Source organism: Rhamphochromis sp. 'chilingali' (genome assembly GCF_963969265.1).
Source record: "Rhamphochromis sp. 'chilingali' genome assembly, chromosome: 12".
Taxonomy (NCBI): Eukaryota; Metazoa; Chordata; class Actinopteri; order Cichliformes; family Cichlidae; genus Rhamphochromis; species Rhamphochromis sp. 'chilingali'.
Genome location: NC_137939.1, coordinates 26,226,374 through 26,245,732, shown reverse-complemented (window position 1 = coordinate 26,245,732; position 19,359 = coordinate 26,226,374). Strand labels below are relative to the sequence as shown.

Genomic DNA, 19,359 nt, shown 5'->3' with positions numbered 1-19,359 from the left:
GTGGACTTGTGCGTAACAAGCAAGCGAATAATGCAGAAAACAGATTTCGTGAATAGACGGGAAACTGTTCTTGAAGTACACTGAGAAAGAGAGAGAGAGAGCTGTGCATGAAGTGTGATTTTATTGTGGTGGAAGCAAAACAGAAAAAGTCAGAGGGAGTCCATGACGATGTTTTTGTGAAGCGTAGTTGGGATCTTCTTTTGCTGCTGGTTTGGTCAATATTGTTTGGAGAGAGATAAAACTAACAGCTTTAGAATCAGCGCAAAAAGGGCGTAAACACAAAGCGCGGACCCGCGGATCAGAATCAGCGAGCTGTCGGCTTTCAGCCCAGACCGTGTCCGTGCTGTCGGGTGAGAAAGGCGACATCTCACTGATTCTGATCCGCGGGTCCGCGCTTTGTGTTTACGTCTTTGTGCAGAAGCCGTGTACCTGCTCTCATTTACTGTTTTAAATGTTTGGTGGTTGTCAAAATTTTGTGACGTTTCACCTGAGATTCTTGAATTTTGGGCAAAATACATTTATATAAAAAAATCGATTCAGGATTTTAATGAATCGATATCACGTTATCCAAGCCAGAATCGATTTTAATCGATAAATCGATTATTAAAACCCACCCCTATTACAGAGTGAATATGGACGTTAAGTACAGACTCTCAGCTTTGAGTTAAACAAAAATATTGCATGAACTGTTGAAAAATCACAACCATCTTTCACAGTCACTTATTTTCAGCAGCTAGAATGTAATTTAATAAATTAATGTGGAATGAGTTTCCTACTTTGTGGTGTTTAGCCCAACATTTAAGTTTTTCATGACTCTTTCTGTCTTGTGTCATCACAACACTAGTGATTAGTGAAACTGGAAAGCATGTGTGTCTGTGCATCATACTGTTTCCAGTCCATTTTTTTATTAGATGCTGTATGCTTGATTTATGAGCCAATGGATGGCTGTGCCAAATTTTTTTTGTCCCGTCATTCCGGTAAAGGTTGATGTCAGTTTTATTTGTTTAAAGAATGATGTTTCCAAACTGCTCTGGCAAAGTCTTTCCTTTTACTTTCAGGTATGGTTTGAACCTTGTCGTTAACCCTCTGTATCCTTATAATTAGAGCCCGACTGACTTAGTTGTATGCCAGTCTATTGGTATCTGCATTTGTAACAGCTCATAAATGACATAGAAGAGAGAAACGCCCTTCAACCACGTTGTGGGTGTTGATATTGCATAAGTTGTCCACCAGAGGGCACTCTGCAACTTCCCTATTCGCAACCCACCAAACGCAACAAGCAGCTGATCCGTGCAGCTTCAGGTAGGAGATAAAAAAAAAGTACCGTACACGTAACAAATGTTTATGTTTATTTTATGTCTTCTTTAAAAAAAAGAAAAAGATATCGACAAATATATCGCAATATCATATTTTTAAAATAACAAATATCAGTATCGTCCTAAATATCAGTCAGGCTCCATTTACAATGGAAAGGATCCCAGGATCATCCACCGGTGTTGTCATCCATGGAAATGTGGACTTTGTTATGTTGCAAAGTGCCTTGGTTTGTTTTTTTTCCTGTCTAAATGATTTGGCCTCTCTAATGCACTCGCTATCACGCTGAAGGAGCTGTTTTTTCTTGTTTTGCAGCTGATATTTGGTCTGTTACACTTGTACTTAAGAGCTCTTTTGATGGCACGTTGTGGTTCACAGCTGCTTTCCAAACACGTCACTTGGAAACATCTCACAACCTTTTACCGCATTAACTTGTGAAGAAAAAAAAATAGAAGCAGCTCACAAAACAAAATAATAAATAAAAACAGAACACTGTAAAAACACTGGACCAGCTCTAACTCATCAGTGGTATTGGACACCCCTTGAATTAAAGCTTATAAGTCTGTCCTTTAAGTCCATATTGATTATATAACTGTAGCTTTTGTTACATTTTCAGTAACAAAAAACTGCCATCTTCCTACTTGTACACAGAGCTGAATGTTACCCAACTCCAACTCCACAAAGCTATTATAGCCTGCCCTGTTTATCTTTTGTTGCCCTTCTTCTGCCTAACAAGCAGAATACCAACACTGACCAATGGGAGTGCAGACTGTGATATTTGATCGATATCGGTAAAGTTAGTCAGGTTGTTAGCTGAACTAGGCAGACCTTTGGAAGAATTCTGTGGTAATATATTAAAATTTAGATGATGCTGAATGATCCAACACGGCAGAACTATAAAATAACAGCAGGGATTATTGGATAAAAAAGATGGGAGACACTCTGCATGACTCTAAACCAAAGAGAAGAGAACGGCAGATTTACTATGACATAATCATTTATTTAATAAACCTGAAAGTAACCTTTTATACTCAGTAATATTCTAAAAAGGTGGATTTAAAAATGAATGAATGAATCACTAGAATGGGTGTTTTTCTCTTTAATTATTCAATGCACATGCGACAGCTGCTTACTAGATGATTCATCGGTTGCATCTTCACAGCAGAGTTGCAAAGGGAAAACAATGTATTATTTGCCAGAAGGCGTGTGGGACCTGAAGCAAAACAAAATTCAATGTTTTAACAAAACAAAACAAAACAAAACAAAACACACCACCTCTGATCTTCAACATCAAGCAGAGCATGACTCAGGAGGTTTAAATAATAACAGAAAAATGCTGTGAAATCCGAGAGGACACCTAAGGGTACTCTTCTAGCACTTTTAGGAGAGTATAAGACAAGGATTTTAACAAAGAAGCCAAATCACAACGATAGCTGAGGCCACACCTTGAAACCCCATACACACAGACAGATCAAAAACGTATCCACAAAAATCTCACATCGCAGCCAAAGATCTCCTTACTGCATATCAGGATGAAGAGGGTAACCATCAGTCACTTTGATTTTTTATTTTTATTTTTAAAAAACATCCACAGATTCCGTCACTTTGACGTCAAATCATTACTTTCTCCTGACACATACAACAACAAAAAAATGTAAGGGCGTGTGTAAATACTTTAAATCTGCCAGAGATGGGCAAGTCCTGGTACAGAATAAGCATGTCAATAGCTGCTCACTTCTATACTGGTGACTGCCAGAGTCCTCCAGGTGTTTTCAGTCCAAATTTCCCCACTCTCAGAATGTGTTCTTGATCTTGCTGGCTACCTGTGCTAAGATCTCTCCTGTCTTCTTCTGCCAGTTTAGTACATGTTTGGACTCGGCACACCACAGCTCTCCATGACGGGGCTCTGCATTCTCACAGCGTTTTCGCACCTCTTCCTGCTGCTCCTGAAGCATACAGAGCAGTAATGTTATACAATCACAGCACAACACATGGACCGGCCACACAAACAAGTGACTACCAACTTTGTGAAGAAAGGAAAAAAAAGCAAGAATGTATACCATAAATCATGCAGCTGGAAAAACTAATTACATGTTTATCATGTATGATTTCACATGTTTTACTGCACATTTTAACGACTGAACATAAATCTGAAAATTTTAAGTTTATAGCAGCTGACATATCCACTTCATACAATAACACTAAGTAATAACAAACAATTGATTCACAACCAACGCCTGGAGTAAAACTGGACCAATGCAATCAATACTGAGGAAAACTCACACAGCTACATGAAGAACTAGAAAACTCCACACAGAAAGCCCCCAGCCAGGCAGCAGGTTTGAATCAAACTTCAAATGATTTAATCAACTTATTAATGCATGAACAAAATAGCACAAGTCTAGACACCAGATCCTTACCTCTGTGCCATGCTGCAGCTCAAACTTGTAGAAGAAAGCCCAAGCATCCCCCAGATCTGGCTCAATCTTTACGGTCCTGAGGAACCACTCTCTAGACTTGGTGATCTTACGCTCACTCCAGAACAACCTGACATATGCAGAACATCTCAAAATGTTAAGAGTTTCATACAGAAAGGTCTGCTGAATGTAAAACACCAACAAAATACACATTTTTATATTGTAGGTTATCACAAAAAGTAATAGCTATTACTAAAGGGAGTGAAAAGTTCAAGTCATACTTGGCTACAGCGAGCAAGACGTGTGGATCATGTTCACACTTCTTCAAAGCATCCACACTCTTTGTCTTCCTCTGGGGCCTGGCCTCCAAAAACACTGCCTCAGCCCACAGGATACCTTTGAAGGAAGAAAATAAAAGGAGATTGAAATTTGTGCATTAAAGTCCAATAGTGCCAGTGCAATGAACAAAAGTTAAGTCTGCATAAACGTGAAGGGCACAGAGGAAAACAAACCATCTAAAGCAGGGATCACAAACTAAATACCCAGGGGCCAGATTCGGCCCGCCAAAGACTCCAATCTGGCACAGCCTACTTCAAAACGATTTTATGTGGTACACGGCGCTCGAAAATCTGTCAAATGTTTTAGCAAGACTTTGCTAAGCTACGAACCTGCACCGCTTGATGGATTGTCTGAGTATTATGGCTATCGTAGGCAGGAGCCTCACGGAGTGATACGTACTGTGCTTCAACATAATATTGCCGTATTGTGTGTGTTTAACCTCTTTTAAGTTTTGTGGATATTATACATGGTTATGCTGAGGATATGTCGGCCAATTTCCACTGGAAATGCCTTTTGGTTAAACTGTCAAATTTTTATATAACTTTAATCCACATAAAAAACAGTTGCTTGTTTAACTGAAAATACATTGATGTTGGGTTTTTTGCACTAATACAGGTTCAGAAAAACAAAGCTTTTCCATCTATAGCAGCATTTTATACACACCTGAATTTGGGCACTCCTGCAGGGCTTTGGCCATCAGCGTATTGGCAATGTTCTTCAGTCCAGCCCTGTACTCCAATCTGACTGACTCCAGCCTGATTAATAAGATCATATGTACTTTTAGATGCCTTTATTTCAGAATTTATGGCAATAAATGGTGTTGGTGTTATATATGTTCTTGATGTGCCAGTTTCGGTTGATGTGGTTTTGCAAAAGCAAATTAAGCCTGCTTCTAGTTTGGAGGCACAAATATAATGTTTTCCAGCTGTAACTTTTTACAGGTTTTCATGGATAGGAGAGAAAAAAAACCTGCATATGCTAAAATACACTGCTGCGCAGGTGACCTTTTCCAAACTCTTCCTAGTTCCTTGTTGTCGTGTATTTTCTTACCACAGCTCAGCGGTCTGGGGATTCTTGAGCCGCGCCTTCTCGAGGATTGCTCTGGCTCTGGTCAGCTGTCCCACTCTCTCTTCCAAATGTGACAGCAACAACCACAGTGGCACAGAGTGGGGACACTTCTTTAACTGTACCAATGAAAATAAAAATCCTTAACCCTTACTCTGGTTTTTAATGATACACTCATTTTCAAAAAAAATAAAACACTTCCTTCCTTTGCATTTGTGGTCAATCCAATACTACCGGTAAAACAAACCCACGCCCCAAACATAACCCCATCCTCACCCCTTGGTTATAGGCCTCTCTAGCTTTATCCATATTTTCACATTGCTCCTCGATTTGGCCTCGCATCATCCAAAGCTTAGGGAAGTCCTCGTAGTGCTTCAGGGCCTCGGTGCACAACTCCTGGGCAGCTTCTATGTTTCCCAACACCCACTCCAATTTCACTGACTTCATAAACACCTGTAGAGATTACAAATACAAATGAGACCTATGAAGTTTTATATTTGCAAATGCATTGTAATACACCTGAAACAGAATAATGTAAAACAAGGAAAATGCTTATACTGAACCCCAGTACTTGCAAGTCTATACATCAGTTTTATCAAATGCCAACTTGCTAAGTTTTTGCCTAAATGCTTAAGTGGTTAACACTAAAACTTTGTGTTATCTGATAGGACAAGCAGTACAGCAAACATTAAGGCAGATTCTCTTACTCACATCTGTCAGCATACAACAAAGATAAAGGGGAGTGTTGCCAGGTCACTTGACAGACAGAGTGGTGGTTTAAAAGCTTGGCTGACACATCTGTCAGCCTATGTGGTACTTAACGGCATAATCTGTGGAAAACCTGCAAGCCTGAACCTGACAGTGTTCCCAGAAACAACCTCAAGGAAATTGCACCATTATGTAGAGAGCAGTGGTTTCAAAACAGAAAAATAAACTAACACTTGAATCACTCATCCAAAATGTGTCAGAGTTCAAAAATTAATAACACTACATGAAAAACACAATGTAGTACAGTTCATAAAAGGCCAGTCAAAGTGAAAGGACAGGATTGATTCAATGCAAACGCAGTCATACTCAGTGCAAGTGACATGAGATAACCTGAACAACTTGATTTCATTAATCTTCTTATAAAAATATTCAGTTTCCTTTAATAGCTTTTTAGGCAATTCTATAATTCAACCAAGTATTAAAAGCTCAAACAGAAAACCAAGTATTAACTTTTATCCTTTCTACGAAGTAACCTTTACAATAGTTCCCTACTCTGAAATTCACACAGATACACTTACCCTGGCTGTTGGTGCACTGCTGCGGGCCTTGGCTAGCAGTCGACGGGCTCTTTCATACTCATTATTCTCCGACTCCAGTTTGACAGCAGCAAGCCAGATCTCTTCACTGTTTGGGTTAGCCTATGAAAACAGACAGAGGAGGACAGAGGGAGAGGAGAAGCAGAAGACACAGGATAACAGAGTTAGACATAGGTATACATAGATTACTCTAATATTTGACATGCTGTATCGAGAAGTGAATGCTTTTTAATTACCTGGAAGGCCAGAGCAAGGATGCTTCTGGCTGCTGGCACATCCTCAGCAAGCCACTTGGACTTGGCACCCATTAGCCACAATACCTCTGCTTTGGGGCAGTGAGCCACAGCCCTCTGAAGTAAAGCCTCCAAGGACTCTCTGAGAAATTAAATGTGCCATGAAAGAATAATGGATGCGGCGGCAACGACGAAGCAGCAGGTCATAAAGCACAGGAGCAAAAAAGAATAAATAAGTATAGTGATGCGAAACAGCAACTGTCACCTTCTGACTGCTAATGTTTGCATTTGGAAATTAAAGATTGTCACCTGGTGCCATGGTTCTTCTCAAAGTAGGCAGCTCTAAGCCAGACACTTTTTTTACTTGGGAATACTTGGAGAGCATGGGCATAGATGGCCCTGGCACACTCCAGCGCCCCATGGGCCACACACTGAGGCACAAACACACAACCATCTCATTGTTAAATTTAACTACAACAGCAAGTATGTAAAAAACTTATTTTAAAAAACCCAAACTAATCTCTCTATACTTACACTCTCGGCATCTTCCATCCAGGTGTGTTTGCGGTCCTCCTCCTCAATTCCAATCCCTATGACAGCCCTTATCACAGCCTGGCAGGTAGCCACACTACTTGCTTTGTCACACTCCTCTGCGTCCTGCAGGGTATGAACAAGCATTTAGAAGGATAGACACTTTGGTAGAAGAAGAAGAAGGGTGCAAAAATTACTGGATGAACTGCTGGTATCAATTCTAGGTAAGCCATTCAAATGAAATGATAAAGTGATTAACACAAAAATAATTCTAATATTAATTAGAAAGAAATTTTAAAACTGACATCAGAACACCTGCAGATTTATAAAATAATAATAATATTAAAGCTGACAGACATTAATAAGCAAATATTTGCGGTGACAAGAAAAAAATACCACTGGCAAAAAAAAGAAAAAAGAAACAAATAAAACAACTATGCAAAAGAGGAATTTCAGTTAAAGCCAATTACTGCAAAACAGCTGTGTACTGCACTAAAGAAAACATTAGACACAGTGGTGTGTTGTTTTGCATCCAGATGAAACATTACTGGCATCTCTTTGAGGATCTTGTGTGAGTTGTTTGCTGTTCTCACAAACCATTCATTTAACATGTCCCACACTTGGCAAGTGGATTGCTGGGGAGCCAAGGAAGAGTAGGGTTGACTTCAAAGTTGTTTGGATAAGTGTTCCGCATATTCTGGCTAAAAGCCGTTTTCTCTTCACAACAGTGAGACAGGTAATGTGTAAACAGGCAATTCTCTGGAGCCTTTAGGGGACTCTAGTCATGTAAATGTAAAATAAATCAGTAGTTTGTCTTTGCAAGGTTTTAATTTGCTCTTGCAGACTTACAAACTTAACTCCACAGCAAAGTCTCTAAAAGAGTAAGTCCAACAACAACAACCAATGAACAATTCGCAATAACAAGTTCGTATGAAATCTCCCAAAACAGATCCTCGCTTCAAGTTTAAGTGCAGCAGGCTGTTCAGCGTGAATCTTTGGGCCTTTTCAGAAACAGGATACGTCACATTATTGGCTTCCTCACTTAGTTAACCCTTTAAGACCTACCATAGAACCAAGTCCGCCAGAGCTTATATTATATTTTTACATGCTGTAGAGCCATTTTTGGGAGCATTTCAAGTTGATATACATCAATACAACCATTATAGCTCAAATTTAAATAATATGTCTGCATTAAGTGCATAGTAATAACATAATTTGCAAAAAAGTGCAATAAACTACAAAAAAATTTAAAATCGTTTTTGTTTTTTTAACATATATTTCTAGTTAGAGAAATTTAAGAGGCTTACCCCTCAAAACTGCAAATACAAAAAAGTTGCACAGAATAGTTTCCCACCACAGGAAATTTATTTTAAAGTGTCTTCATAGTTTTATTTTTGAAATACACCAATTTTACATACTGCAGGAAAAATGAAAATAAATATTATAATGCAAATTTGCAAAAAAAAAAAAAAAAACAGCATATGCATCAAAATAAACTATTTCCAGCAGTGCAATATGAGTCCTAAGCATCCCAGAAACGACACAGAAAGTCATAAAGTCAAACATAACTTTTAAAAACACCAGTATAGGCTCATAAGGCCCTGATGGTAAAAAAAAACTACATTTCCGCAAAATGACGTCACTTCCAGTTTCGGGCAGGTCATGGCGGACATGCGATAGTTCGCGCTGTTGGATATAGGAAGTGTTACAAATAGCTAGAGCTGGGCGATATAAGATTTTTTCATATCACGATGTTTTTTTCATTTCAGGCGATAACGATATCTATCACGATATAAGCCAAATAACTATATTTGTAAGATTTAAATGTGCCGTTGCTCACAAGTAAAATGTGAAATAATCAGCAGCTTGTTTTTATTTAAATATTTATTTCCCATAATAAGTTCAACAGGGTAGATGTACTTAAGGAACATGAGACTTTTTCAGATAAATAAAGGCAAATATTGCAAACTACACAAAAGGCAGCCGCTAAAGCGTTTAAGTTTCAAAATAGAACAAACGAATCAGACTCCTAAATTGTCAATTCCACTTAGAAACAAAATATTAATTCTAAAAATAAATCTTAGTTTGTTTTACAGAAGAACAGACAAAACTGACTAACTTTTGTCAATATCAAATAAACTGAGAACTAAAAGGAAATTCTCAATCTCTCCTTGTTGTATAGCTTAGCTTTTCAAACAGTTTTAACAGTTACTTTAGTCTGACAAAAGCCGAATGACGAATTAGCGCTTCCAGTCAGAGACTGAGGCTACGTCCACACGTACACGGGTATTTTTGAAAACGGAGATTTTCCGTTTTCGTTTTAAAAAATAATCCACACATAATCCACACACCGTCCACACATAAAGGCAGAAATGAAGGAAAACGCTGCTATGAACATGCCGAAGCAGCAGGTGGCACTAGATTCCTAACCGTGCAGAAATGTTGGCCAATCAGAAGTCTAGAAGCCTCGGTGGGAAATAGTAAACAAAGCTGGGGCATAGAAGCAGAACCGAGTCGGGGCATAGAAGCAGAACCGAGTCGTATGTGTGGAGGGACAGTAACTGTGTGTATATGTAAGCATTTAAACACTGCAGAGAGTACAAGTAACAGTAACAGTATTGTAGAAATTCATTTCACCGAAACAATAACGTGGCGCACAGTGTGACGTCAAAAAATGCGCACACCTTTGACGCTGCGTTTTCTCCGTTTTTCTAGTCCACACGTAAATGCAAAAACGGGAGTTTTCAAAAATCTTCGTTTTCAGTGACCAAAAACGCCGTTTACGTGTGGACGAAAGGTGCAAACTAGGGCTGGGCCATATTATACCGTTCACGATAATACCGGTATAAAGTTCGGCAACGATAGGAAAATGAAATATCGCGATAGAATGTGGGCAAAATGCGCATGCGCAGTGCCTTTGTTTTCATACGCACATGGCAGAAAAAGTATGGCGGCAATGGAGGATGACACGGACGAAGGCGCGTCTTTGAATGAAGCGGGTGAGCCAGAATTGGTCAGTAAAAACGGTGCAACTTCGGTGGTGTGGAAGTGGTTTGGTTTTCGTCCATCGGATACCCACCAAAGCAAAATTTTTTGTAGAACATGCAAGCGGGCCATCGCGGCGAAGGGAGGAAACACTACAAACCTATTTTATCATTTGAAGCAGAAGCACTCCTCTGAGTACAAAAAAGCCATTAAAGCACGTGAAGAGTTGTCCGCTTCAACTAGCGAGGTGGTAAGACCAAAGAAGATGACTCAACAAACAATCTACGTAGCTTTAAATAGCTCCATGCCTTATGACAAAAGTAACAAACGCTGGGGGGAGCTAACTAATGCAGTGACACATTGTTTAGCCAGGGATATGATGCCTATTCAGAGTGTGGAAAGAGAAGGTTTCAAAAAGATGCTTAAAACGTTCGATCCACGCTACAAGCTACCCACAAAGAAATACTTCTCTAAAGTCGCCTTGCCTGCTTTATATGAAGAGGTCCGTACTGAGGTGTCAAATGCGTTATCTTCGGTGGAGTTTTTTGCGTCCACCACGGACATGTGGTCAAGCCGAACATCAGACCCCTACATGAGCCTCACAATACATTATGTGGACAAAGACTGGAAGCTACAAAACAAGTGCCTCGAAACATGTTTTTTCCCCGAGGACCATACTGGGGAAAATATAGCCAGAGTCTTAAAAGAGTTCCTCAGCTCGTGGAATCTTCAGGAGGAAAAACAAGTGTGTGTGACGTCTGACAACGGGGCCAACATTGTGAAAGCCGTCGCACTCAACAACTGGACCAGACTTTCATGCTTCGGACATCGCCTGCACATTGCAATAGGTACGTTTTTTTGGGTTTTTTTTGCTATAGGTAAGTTAATTATAACGTCAGATTAAGAACTTATTGCATCAGTTTAAATGATGGTAATAATACTGTTTGTGTTATTAATCTCTGAATGTGGGTAGTTGTACTGCAAGAGATATATATATATATATATATATATATATATATATATATATATATATATATATATATATTAGAGAGAGAGAGAGAGAGATGTGTGTGTAAATAATTGTGTGTTATACAACTTAAATGTCACATTCCACACCGCATTAATAGTGCTGTTGAAACTGTGTTTCCTTTTAAATGTATGTCTTTTAGAAAGAAGTGTGAAGGACCCAAGGATCGAACGAGCAGTTGGAGTGGGAAAGAAGATTGTTGCTGCTTTTGGCCATAGCTGGAAGCGCCAGCGAGCTCTGCAGGCTGCCCAAAAGGAACTGGGCCTACCAGAACACAAACTCATAACTGAATGTTGCACTCGTTGGGGTTCAAAGCAGAGAATGATCCAACGGCTGCTGGAACAAGAAAAAGCTATAACACAGGTTTTAGCTGCTGATAAAACCACAAGGCACCTCATGTTGACATGGCAAGACATTGAAGTGCTTGACTCGGTCAGCACTGCACTGAATCCACTCCTAGAGTTTACAGATGCTTTCTCTGCTGAAGAGTATGTAACCATTTCATGTGTTAAGCCTGTTCTTCAGATGTTTAACAATGACATGTTAAAAGTAAAAGAAGGTGACACTGAGCTGACCAAAGACATCAAAACAGCAATACTTGACTACATGAACAAAAGCTACACAGACAGTGTCACAGAGAGGCTTGTTAACATGGCTTCTTTCCTTGATCCACGGTTTCATACAGAATATTTCAGTGAGAGAGAAAGCAAAGCCATCAAAGTTCAAGTCATGAGTGAACTAGAGCATCTTGTCCCACACCAGGGTATCACAGGTTTTTCAGAAACACTTCATACATCTACTGGTGACCAAACAAATCAGGGAGCTGTTAAAAAGCAAAAGAAGAGTCTCGGGAGTTTTTTGAAGGGACCAGTTAGTGGCAAGATGGAGGTAACTGCAGAGAGGTTATCATCTGAACTGAGATGTTATGTGAATAGTCCACCAGCAGACAGTGAGTGTGATCCTCTTTCGTGGTGGAAAGTTCACACAGTAAACTTTCCCCACATCAGCAGATTAGCTAGGAAATACCTCTGCATTCCAGCAACTAGCTCTGCATCTGAAAGGTTGTTCAGCACAGGTGGAAATGTTGTAACTTGTCAAAGGTCCTCCCTTAAGCCCGCATCTGTGAACATGTTAGTGTTTCTGACAAAGAATCTTAAAACTTGAAATGTAGAAAAACTTCCAGGAGCAGTAGCATAATTTATCTGTTTTTTGTTTGTTTTGTTTTTACTCAAGAGTTTGTGCAATATTATTATTTGACTTATTGATTTTGCACACTGCACTTTTGTTACAAAGCACCTCTTAAGTTTTGTGGATATACATGATTATGGATAACCATGTATATAACAGGATAACCACTGTTGAATTTTGTGTGGCTGTAATGCACGTTAAAATAAACAGCTGCTTGTTTAAACAAAAACAAATTGATGGGGTTTTTTTCCACTAAAAAAGTTGTAGAGTTGTATTTTGTTTTGCGTCAATTATATCGTCAGTTATATCGTTATCGCAAATTTTCAAATCTATATCGTGATAAATATTTTTTGCCATATCGCCCTGCCCTAGTGCAAACGCATAGAAAAATCTGCGTTTTCAAAAATACCCGGGTACGTGTGGACGTAGCGCATGCACCAGTTTATTGTATTTCCAGACTTGCTTTCGGCACAATTTACAGTGCACGCTACTCTGTTTTTTGTCAGACTTGAAATAGCCGAAATACCTTCACACTACGGAACTTCTATGGCTCTTCCGTTCGACAATCTCTCCGGCATTGGAACCATCATCTGTTTTCTCTTCGGTAACCTTCGGTCACGCTCGGTTGATTTCTCTAGTCGGCTCACTCTTTTCCTTAATTACCCGGGCGGTAGGGTGGCTGGCTGCTTCCCAAACAAATACACATGTGCGGCTTGGCACTTGTGCTGTACGTAACAAGTCACGTGACGTGGCGCTGCGGCTGTGATTGGTTCGGCTCTGCGCTACTTAATTTGGATTGGCTGTTCTTTTTTTTCTTTTTTTTTTAAGAGGACAAGAGCGGCGAGGTCTATCGCGATAGTTTAATTTTTCTATCGAGAAAAAGTTATATCGCGATACATATCGTTATCGTTCTATCGCCCAGCTCTACAAATAGCTGATCGGATCGGCAAAGCGTGTTTCTGGAATATTATGTTTTTGTTGCTGCAAGTGCTTTTTATGCAATTTTTGCAAAGCTATGCGTGGAAGGAAACTGCGACCTAGGACAAGCTGATGGCATCAAATGTAAGTTCAACTCCTCCGGTTTCATATGCAAAAAAAATTATTGCACTAGCTTAAACGGTTGCAGTGCTACCGGGATTTTACTGTTGCCATCTTGGTTAAAAAATGGGATGTGACAAAGACGAATGAGCATGCCTGTGAAATGGCTTGTTTATTGGCTGTTGCCTGGTCAATCACAAGTTGTTAGCCAATGAGCATATCCTCTTTTTTTTTTTAAGGAAACATACTCAATTTTTTTCCCTTCAGCATGTCCTGAAATGAGTGACTGATCCCATTAAATCATATTGAAAATTTAAATGCTAAGAAAGCCATTTTTTCCATTTTGACTTTTTGTGACTTTTTGAGTCCTCAGCTTGATAGCTGAGGACTCAAAAAGTCACAAAAAGTCTGTTAGCCTTCAGATCGAATGCAGGTTTAAAGCACCTCACAGTTCAAAGTGGGAGCCACTCATTTATGAATAAAAATAACAAGCAATTTGGTCTCCCTTTATCTTCTCAGTCATTTCAAAGAAAACAGAAAGCCCCAGAAACAAACCTGTATCCACTGTTCTCTGTTGATCTCCACACCATTGGCACGCAGAGAAGTGATGGCTCGGTCAATGATCTTTTCGACCATCTGAGTGTTCCCATTGGCCTCCTCCAGCTTCGCAGCAGTGATCCAGATGTGGCGATCAGTGGGGATATTCTCTCGAGCTTTGTTCAGGACACGACGAGCGTTCTCATACGTCTCTAACCGGGCCAGTGCCAGCCAGAGCTAGAGAGGACAGAGAGTTAGTTATAAAGTTCATTGCATATGTTCATATATTGTGCTGCACTCTGAGACATTCAGTCCAATTTCCAAATGTTCATGTTGGTGAAGTACCTCCACACTTGTAGGGCAACACTCCACAGCTCTGCTGAGCATGATCCTGGCATCCTCTGGTTCCTCCAGTTCAACAGCTGTCTTCCACAGTCGAACTGACTTGGATACATTTTCCAGCGCTATGACAGGGAACAGTTAAATAAGTACTAAGTTATTTTGCTGATGCTTTTTATTTTGAATAACTTCAATGCAAGAATTCATAAAAACAAGAACACAAAAACTATTTAACAAAGATCCTATAGAGCTCAGAGAACACACAAGCACAGACAACAAAAATAAATAACATATTTTCAACAGTGTCAGCTGGGATGGGAGTGTGCTTTGTATGTAACTGAGAAAAGTAGAGCAGAGGCAACTGAACATGTAGAGGCGGAGTAAGCTCTTCCTCAGAGGAAACGCTGATCCATCTCTGTCAGTGGGGTATGCTGCTGGGAAGTGTTAATAAGCGTTTGTGTGTGTGCGTAAGTTAGAGCATTGACACCATGGTCTCGCTTTGACAAGAAGCCAGAAACACAGCTGCCAAATGTAACTGTGATAAAATCTTTTGTTGCAACCTTATGAATAAAGAAAGTGAGCAGATCTGTGCGGGTGATTTTATAAGAAGATAAACAGATTGAGACTGGTCTTGAGTTTTGGCCCTGCAGAAATTAAGTTTCTTTCTTTTGGCAGAAATGGTTCATTCTGATATGCATTGCTGGGAAGGCGCATGAACTTCGGCTCATATCATAACAGGAAGACGAATTTCTGGTAATCTGTGAATAAATAAACACAAACACACAAAAAAGCTTTTTGTTAAATATTGGAGGGGATAAACGACAACCTTACCCTTTCTGAGGACTCGTTTCTTAGCTCTGACGTCTGTCTCCAGCTCTGCAGCTCGGATATAGATGCGCACAGACTGTGGAAGGTGACGGACAGCCTGGGCTACCACCGCTTTGGCTGTGTCACCAGGCTGGAGCCTGGCAGCCTCCAGCCACACATCCTCACTCTAATCCAAAGGGAAAACACTTATTTAAACAGGAAAGCACAAACCATTGCCCCCATTTGCAACTTATTCAAGAAGTAATGTTACGTCTTAAATTTAAGCAGCTGTTACATTATAATACTAGCGATATACTAATACCATATTCTAAGAAATGCAATCTTAGAGATTATAGGGTTAATTTGAGCAAAATATCCAGAAAACATCAGCATCCTTGTGTTGTCATTTAATAGTTTTATTGTACTGTTTAACTTCCTTTACCTTCGGACACATCTCTGTGCCTTTCATGATCAGGTTTCTGGCCACCTGCAACTTCCCAGTCACCTCCTCCAGCCTGGCAGAAGCAATCCAGGCAGGTGGGTGATGGGGATTTGTTTCCCTCACTGATTTCAGCAGCAGACGAGCCTTCTTGATGTCACTGAACAAGCAGAGCCACAAATAAGCGATTAAACACATATACACACAGCAACTTCTTTTACACAAATATAGCAATCTGATGCTGTCAGTGTCTCTCTACCTGATGTCTCCTCCATAAGTGGGGATCATAGAGTTAAGATCTGTCAAGTAACCCTTGGGATCCACTACTGTTTGTCCACTCACTGAGTCAGACACCTGAATACAGAAAACATGTAGACAAAGGGATAGAGAATAGTTAAGTTGTTTCTATCAGTATAATGGCAGCAGCATGAATCCTAGAAGAAAGTAAAAGTTGCGCTAGGTGATGCATCATTTACCTGACTGAGCCTCATATCCATGAGTGTGTTTCTGGCCTGACCAATTTTCCTCATATCCAGTTCTCCGGTCCCTGGTGTCATCAGACCAGGTGTCATGCTTCCTGGATAAGGTGTGTTCAGACCTCCCAGCTAGTAGAGATAGGAAACAATGTCAACAGAGAGGAGCAACACAGTCTGTGAGAAGTCTGTCATGGCACGTTTAAACAGCTCTTGAAACAAAAGCCTGAATCATGTAACACTTTTCTAGCCAATGCAAAATGACACAAATTACTTCAATCTTTTAATTTAAAGTCAAGCAATGACTTTTTCTCTGTTAGGAGGCTATACCTCTTAAAAAACTCAACTTTTTAAATCAGCACGCATGTCTCCATTTTCAATTCATGGACGTCTACCTGCATGCACAGGTCAATGAAGTGTCCCTTTCAAATGTATTTTAAATGCCAACAAAGTTCGTGTGACCAATTACTGTAGCAACAGGTGTCCAGTCTGTTAAACAGAGAAAAACTGAGCAAACTGCTGTAACTGGAGAGTAACTTTTTTTCCAAGGAGATATCCTGACTCCTGCTGGGCCATAGTGAAACTACACCCTGAAGTTTAGTGAAGTGCACTTGGAAGTAAATATGAGTTACAAAAATTATTATCTATTTGTATACACAGTATACTGACCCCTTGCAATGGGTCAACAGAGGTGTGGTTCTCTCCACTCTGCAAGTGTTTGGAGAAGAAGCTGTCGGGGACAGGGGTGAGCTTCTCATAGCGGGGATTCCTCTGGCGCTTGTTTCTGGCATCTCCCACTTCAGGAATGCTCAGCCATTCCTCCTCTGACACCTCTGCAAGCTTCCTCTGTAGAGAAATAGTAAAGAAAGATGTTGGAGAAAAGAATGGGATGTGAGCATTGCTTTCATTTACGATTGTTTGATAATACCTGAGTACCTAAGCTAAATGTGATTTACTGCACAGAATCTGCAAATATCTGTACTGATTAAAATAGCACCTCTATTTTAATCAGTATTTTATTTCCTCAGTAAAACAAGAAGAAAAGGGAACACTGTTTCAGAGACAAACATGCAAGGCACTTTTCACTACTAGGCTATGACTAAGCTATTTTCACAGAAAGATCTTAGCCTGGGAATTCATTGCTTAAAAATCATGAATCTAGAGACTATAACCGATCCTGCCTGTGGCTATCTCATTGTACAATTCTTCCATTTAAAGCACAGTGTATGCTGTACTGCCTGCACATGCTTACTATTTGCACATCCTCTACAGAGAAAACAAAAAAGCACAGTATGACAAGAGGGGCACCACAATGTCAACTATATATTTCATTTGTGTAATATACTGGGACATTTATCATTAAAGCCATTTATAATTAAAGCCATTTTTTTTATATTAGAGCTATTTTATTATATTGCATAACTTTGCAATATATTGAAATATTTAATTTATTTTAGTTAGCTGCTGTTCTTACAGTCTTGGAGAAACTCTGATCACATAATTTCCTCAGGCATTAAAAAAAGCCTTCTGATTCTGATTCAACCAAAGAATTGCATTGGATAATATTAATCCTTTTCTTCTGTAGATATGATAATAAAGCCAATAAAACCAAAATGCATTTAAGATGCTTTTAGTGCAAAAAGAAGACAACATTAGATTTTTTAACTCCATAAATGATACTGAAGAGAGGTTTGGAATATTAGGGTCAATCTCTTACCTTTAAATCTGAGAACTGCTGCTGAATCTTTGGTCGCTCCATACGGTATTTCTCAATTTCCTCCTTTTCTCTCAGCTCCCTAAAATACAACGACAACCATGAACAAAAGACTCCTGCAATATAAAATCCATAATATATTTGAAAACAAATACACTGTGCATTGATAAACAATTAAACAATAGACTCTTTTTTTTTGTAACCTTCTTTCTTTGCGTCTTTCATCCATCCTCTTGTCCAGCGCTGCATATATAGCATCGGCTTCCTCATCATCTTTCTCATAGGGCCCACTTGAGAACAAGCTACCTGCATAACCATTAAACTACAAGAGAAACAACAAAGTATGACAAGATTATCAAATTAACTGCTCATAATAAAAGAAATTGGCTTTAAAATTGTGACTTGATCATTTAAACTCTCAGAAAAAAAAAACTTTATCTACAACAAATCACAGATACCTCATCATAGTTGGTGTCATTCAGATCTTCATCATCATCATCCTGGTTCTTTTTCATTTGGTCCCCGACCGTCCTCTTTCCAGGGGGTGCATGCCGGTCATCCACTGGATCATTGGCATCACGAGCAGGACCGATATCAGATCGGGTGGTGAAACCGGTGGCACTGGAGGGAAAAGCATTCATTTAAATGTGACATAAATAAACACAGCCAGGCCAAAATTATACCGCGAGGTCTTTACTCTTCTCTATAACACAGTGACATAACACTATTTTGATCACTATGACTTTTTAACTTAAATTTTGCTCGCTTGTCTAAAACAGATTATATATTAGATGACTATGGATTTAGGAAGAGCATATATTGACATTTAACTATATTTGAATTAAATTTCAATTTAACAGTTCACGTTTGGTAAAGCAATTAAATCATAAAACCACTAAACTATTTAAAAACTTCATAGTCTGGCGTACTTGCCATGGTAAAGGAAACGATATGCACTTTATTCACGTATAAATTATATATATATATTAACCAATTAATTAATGTATTGTAAAACTACCTTGTACTTAAATTTTACTCATTATTAACTTGGGTTAGTACGATTGGAAAAAAAAAAAAAAAGGGTCAATCTGGCTAGCAGCATGTAGCTTTAAGTTAGCTCACCCTCTGCCGAGACCGGGAACGTAACCGAGCGGAGCAGGCATCCCTAGAAACGGCTTTTTCTTTTTCCCCATGAGCGGAGAGGCGAGGGGCATTATCGGGGGCCCACCACTAGCCCCCGCCGCCCCGGTGCCTCCCGCAGAAGTTTTGGAGACAATTTTAGGCGCTTGTTTTGCACCAGTGCTAGCCATCGTTGCTCACACGACGAGACGATGCAGAGCCGGATAAACAACAGTCGAGCTTCCGCTCCGAGGAAAAAGAGGCCTAAGGTCTAGAAACGCCTGGCAGCGCCCCCACAGGACTGGCGGATTATTAAATATTATTATTACTATCTTTATTTTACATTGTATCCAATACTATTTTAGTTTAGTTATAGCAAAACTGTTATACATTAACTATTCGGTTAATATTTATTGTTTTGAATGCAACTTGCTGTGAGACTATGTGGATTAATTTATTTCTTTACTTATGTTTTCAGCAGATTGAAATT

At 39.5% G+C, this 19,359-nt stretch overlaps 2 protein-coding genes across 2 annotated transcripts; one reads left to right on the top strand and one right to left on the bottom strand.

The window, feature by feature from the left end:
- Window positions 1-2,866: 2,866 nt before the first annotated feature.
- prpf6 (PRP6 pre-mRNA processing factor 6 homolog) lies at window positions 2,867-19,100 on the bottom strand. Its single transcript, XM_080900130.1, has 21 exons — window positions 18,873-19,100; window positions 18,209-18,371; window positions 17,954-18,072; window positions 17,754-17,832; window positions 16,706-16,882; window positions 16,040-16,168; window positions 15,823-15,917; window positions 15,567-15,723; window positions 15,149-15,311; window positions 14,324-14,442; window positions 13,997-14,215; window positions 7,207-7,329; window positions 6,982-7,103; window positions 6,676-6,814; window positions 6,422-6,541; window positions 5,412-5,588; window positions 5,121-5,254; window positions 4,734-4,825; window positions 4,013-4,127; window positions 3,735-3,861; window positions 2,867-3,260 (listed from the first exon to the last, which is right to left on the bottom strand). The coding sequence occupies exons 1-21, from the start codon at window positions 19,058-19,060 to the stop codon at window positions 3,108-3,110; spliced, it is 2,910 nt and encodes a 969-aa protein (XP_080756256.1). The 5' UTR covers window positions 19,061-19,100; the 3' UTR covers window positions 2,867-3,107.
- On the top strand, window positions 7,338-13,539 carry LOC308408062 (E3 SUMO-protein ligase ZBED1-like). Its single transcript, XM_080900131.1, has 2 exons — window positions 7,338-11,036; window positions 11,358-13,539. Exons 1-2 carry the CDS (start codon window positions 10,073-10,075, stop codon window positions 12,377-12,379), a joined length of 1,986 nt encoding a protein of 661 aa, XP_080756257.1. The 5' UTR covers window positions 7,338-10,072; the 3' UTR covers window positions 12,380-13,539.
- Window positions 19,101-19,359: the final 259 nt, after the last annotated feature.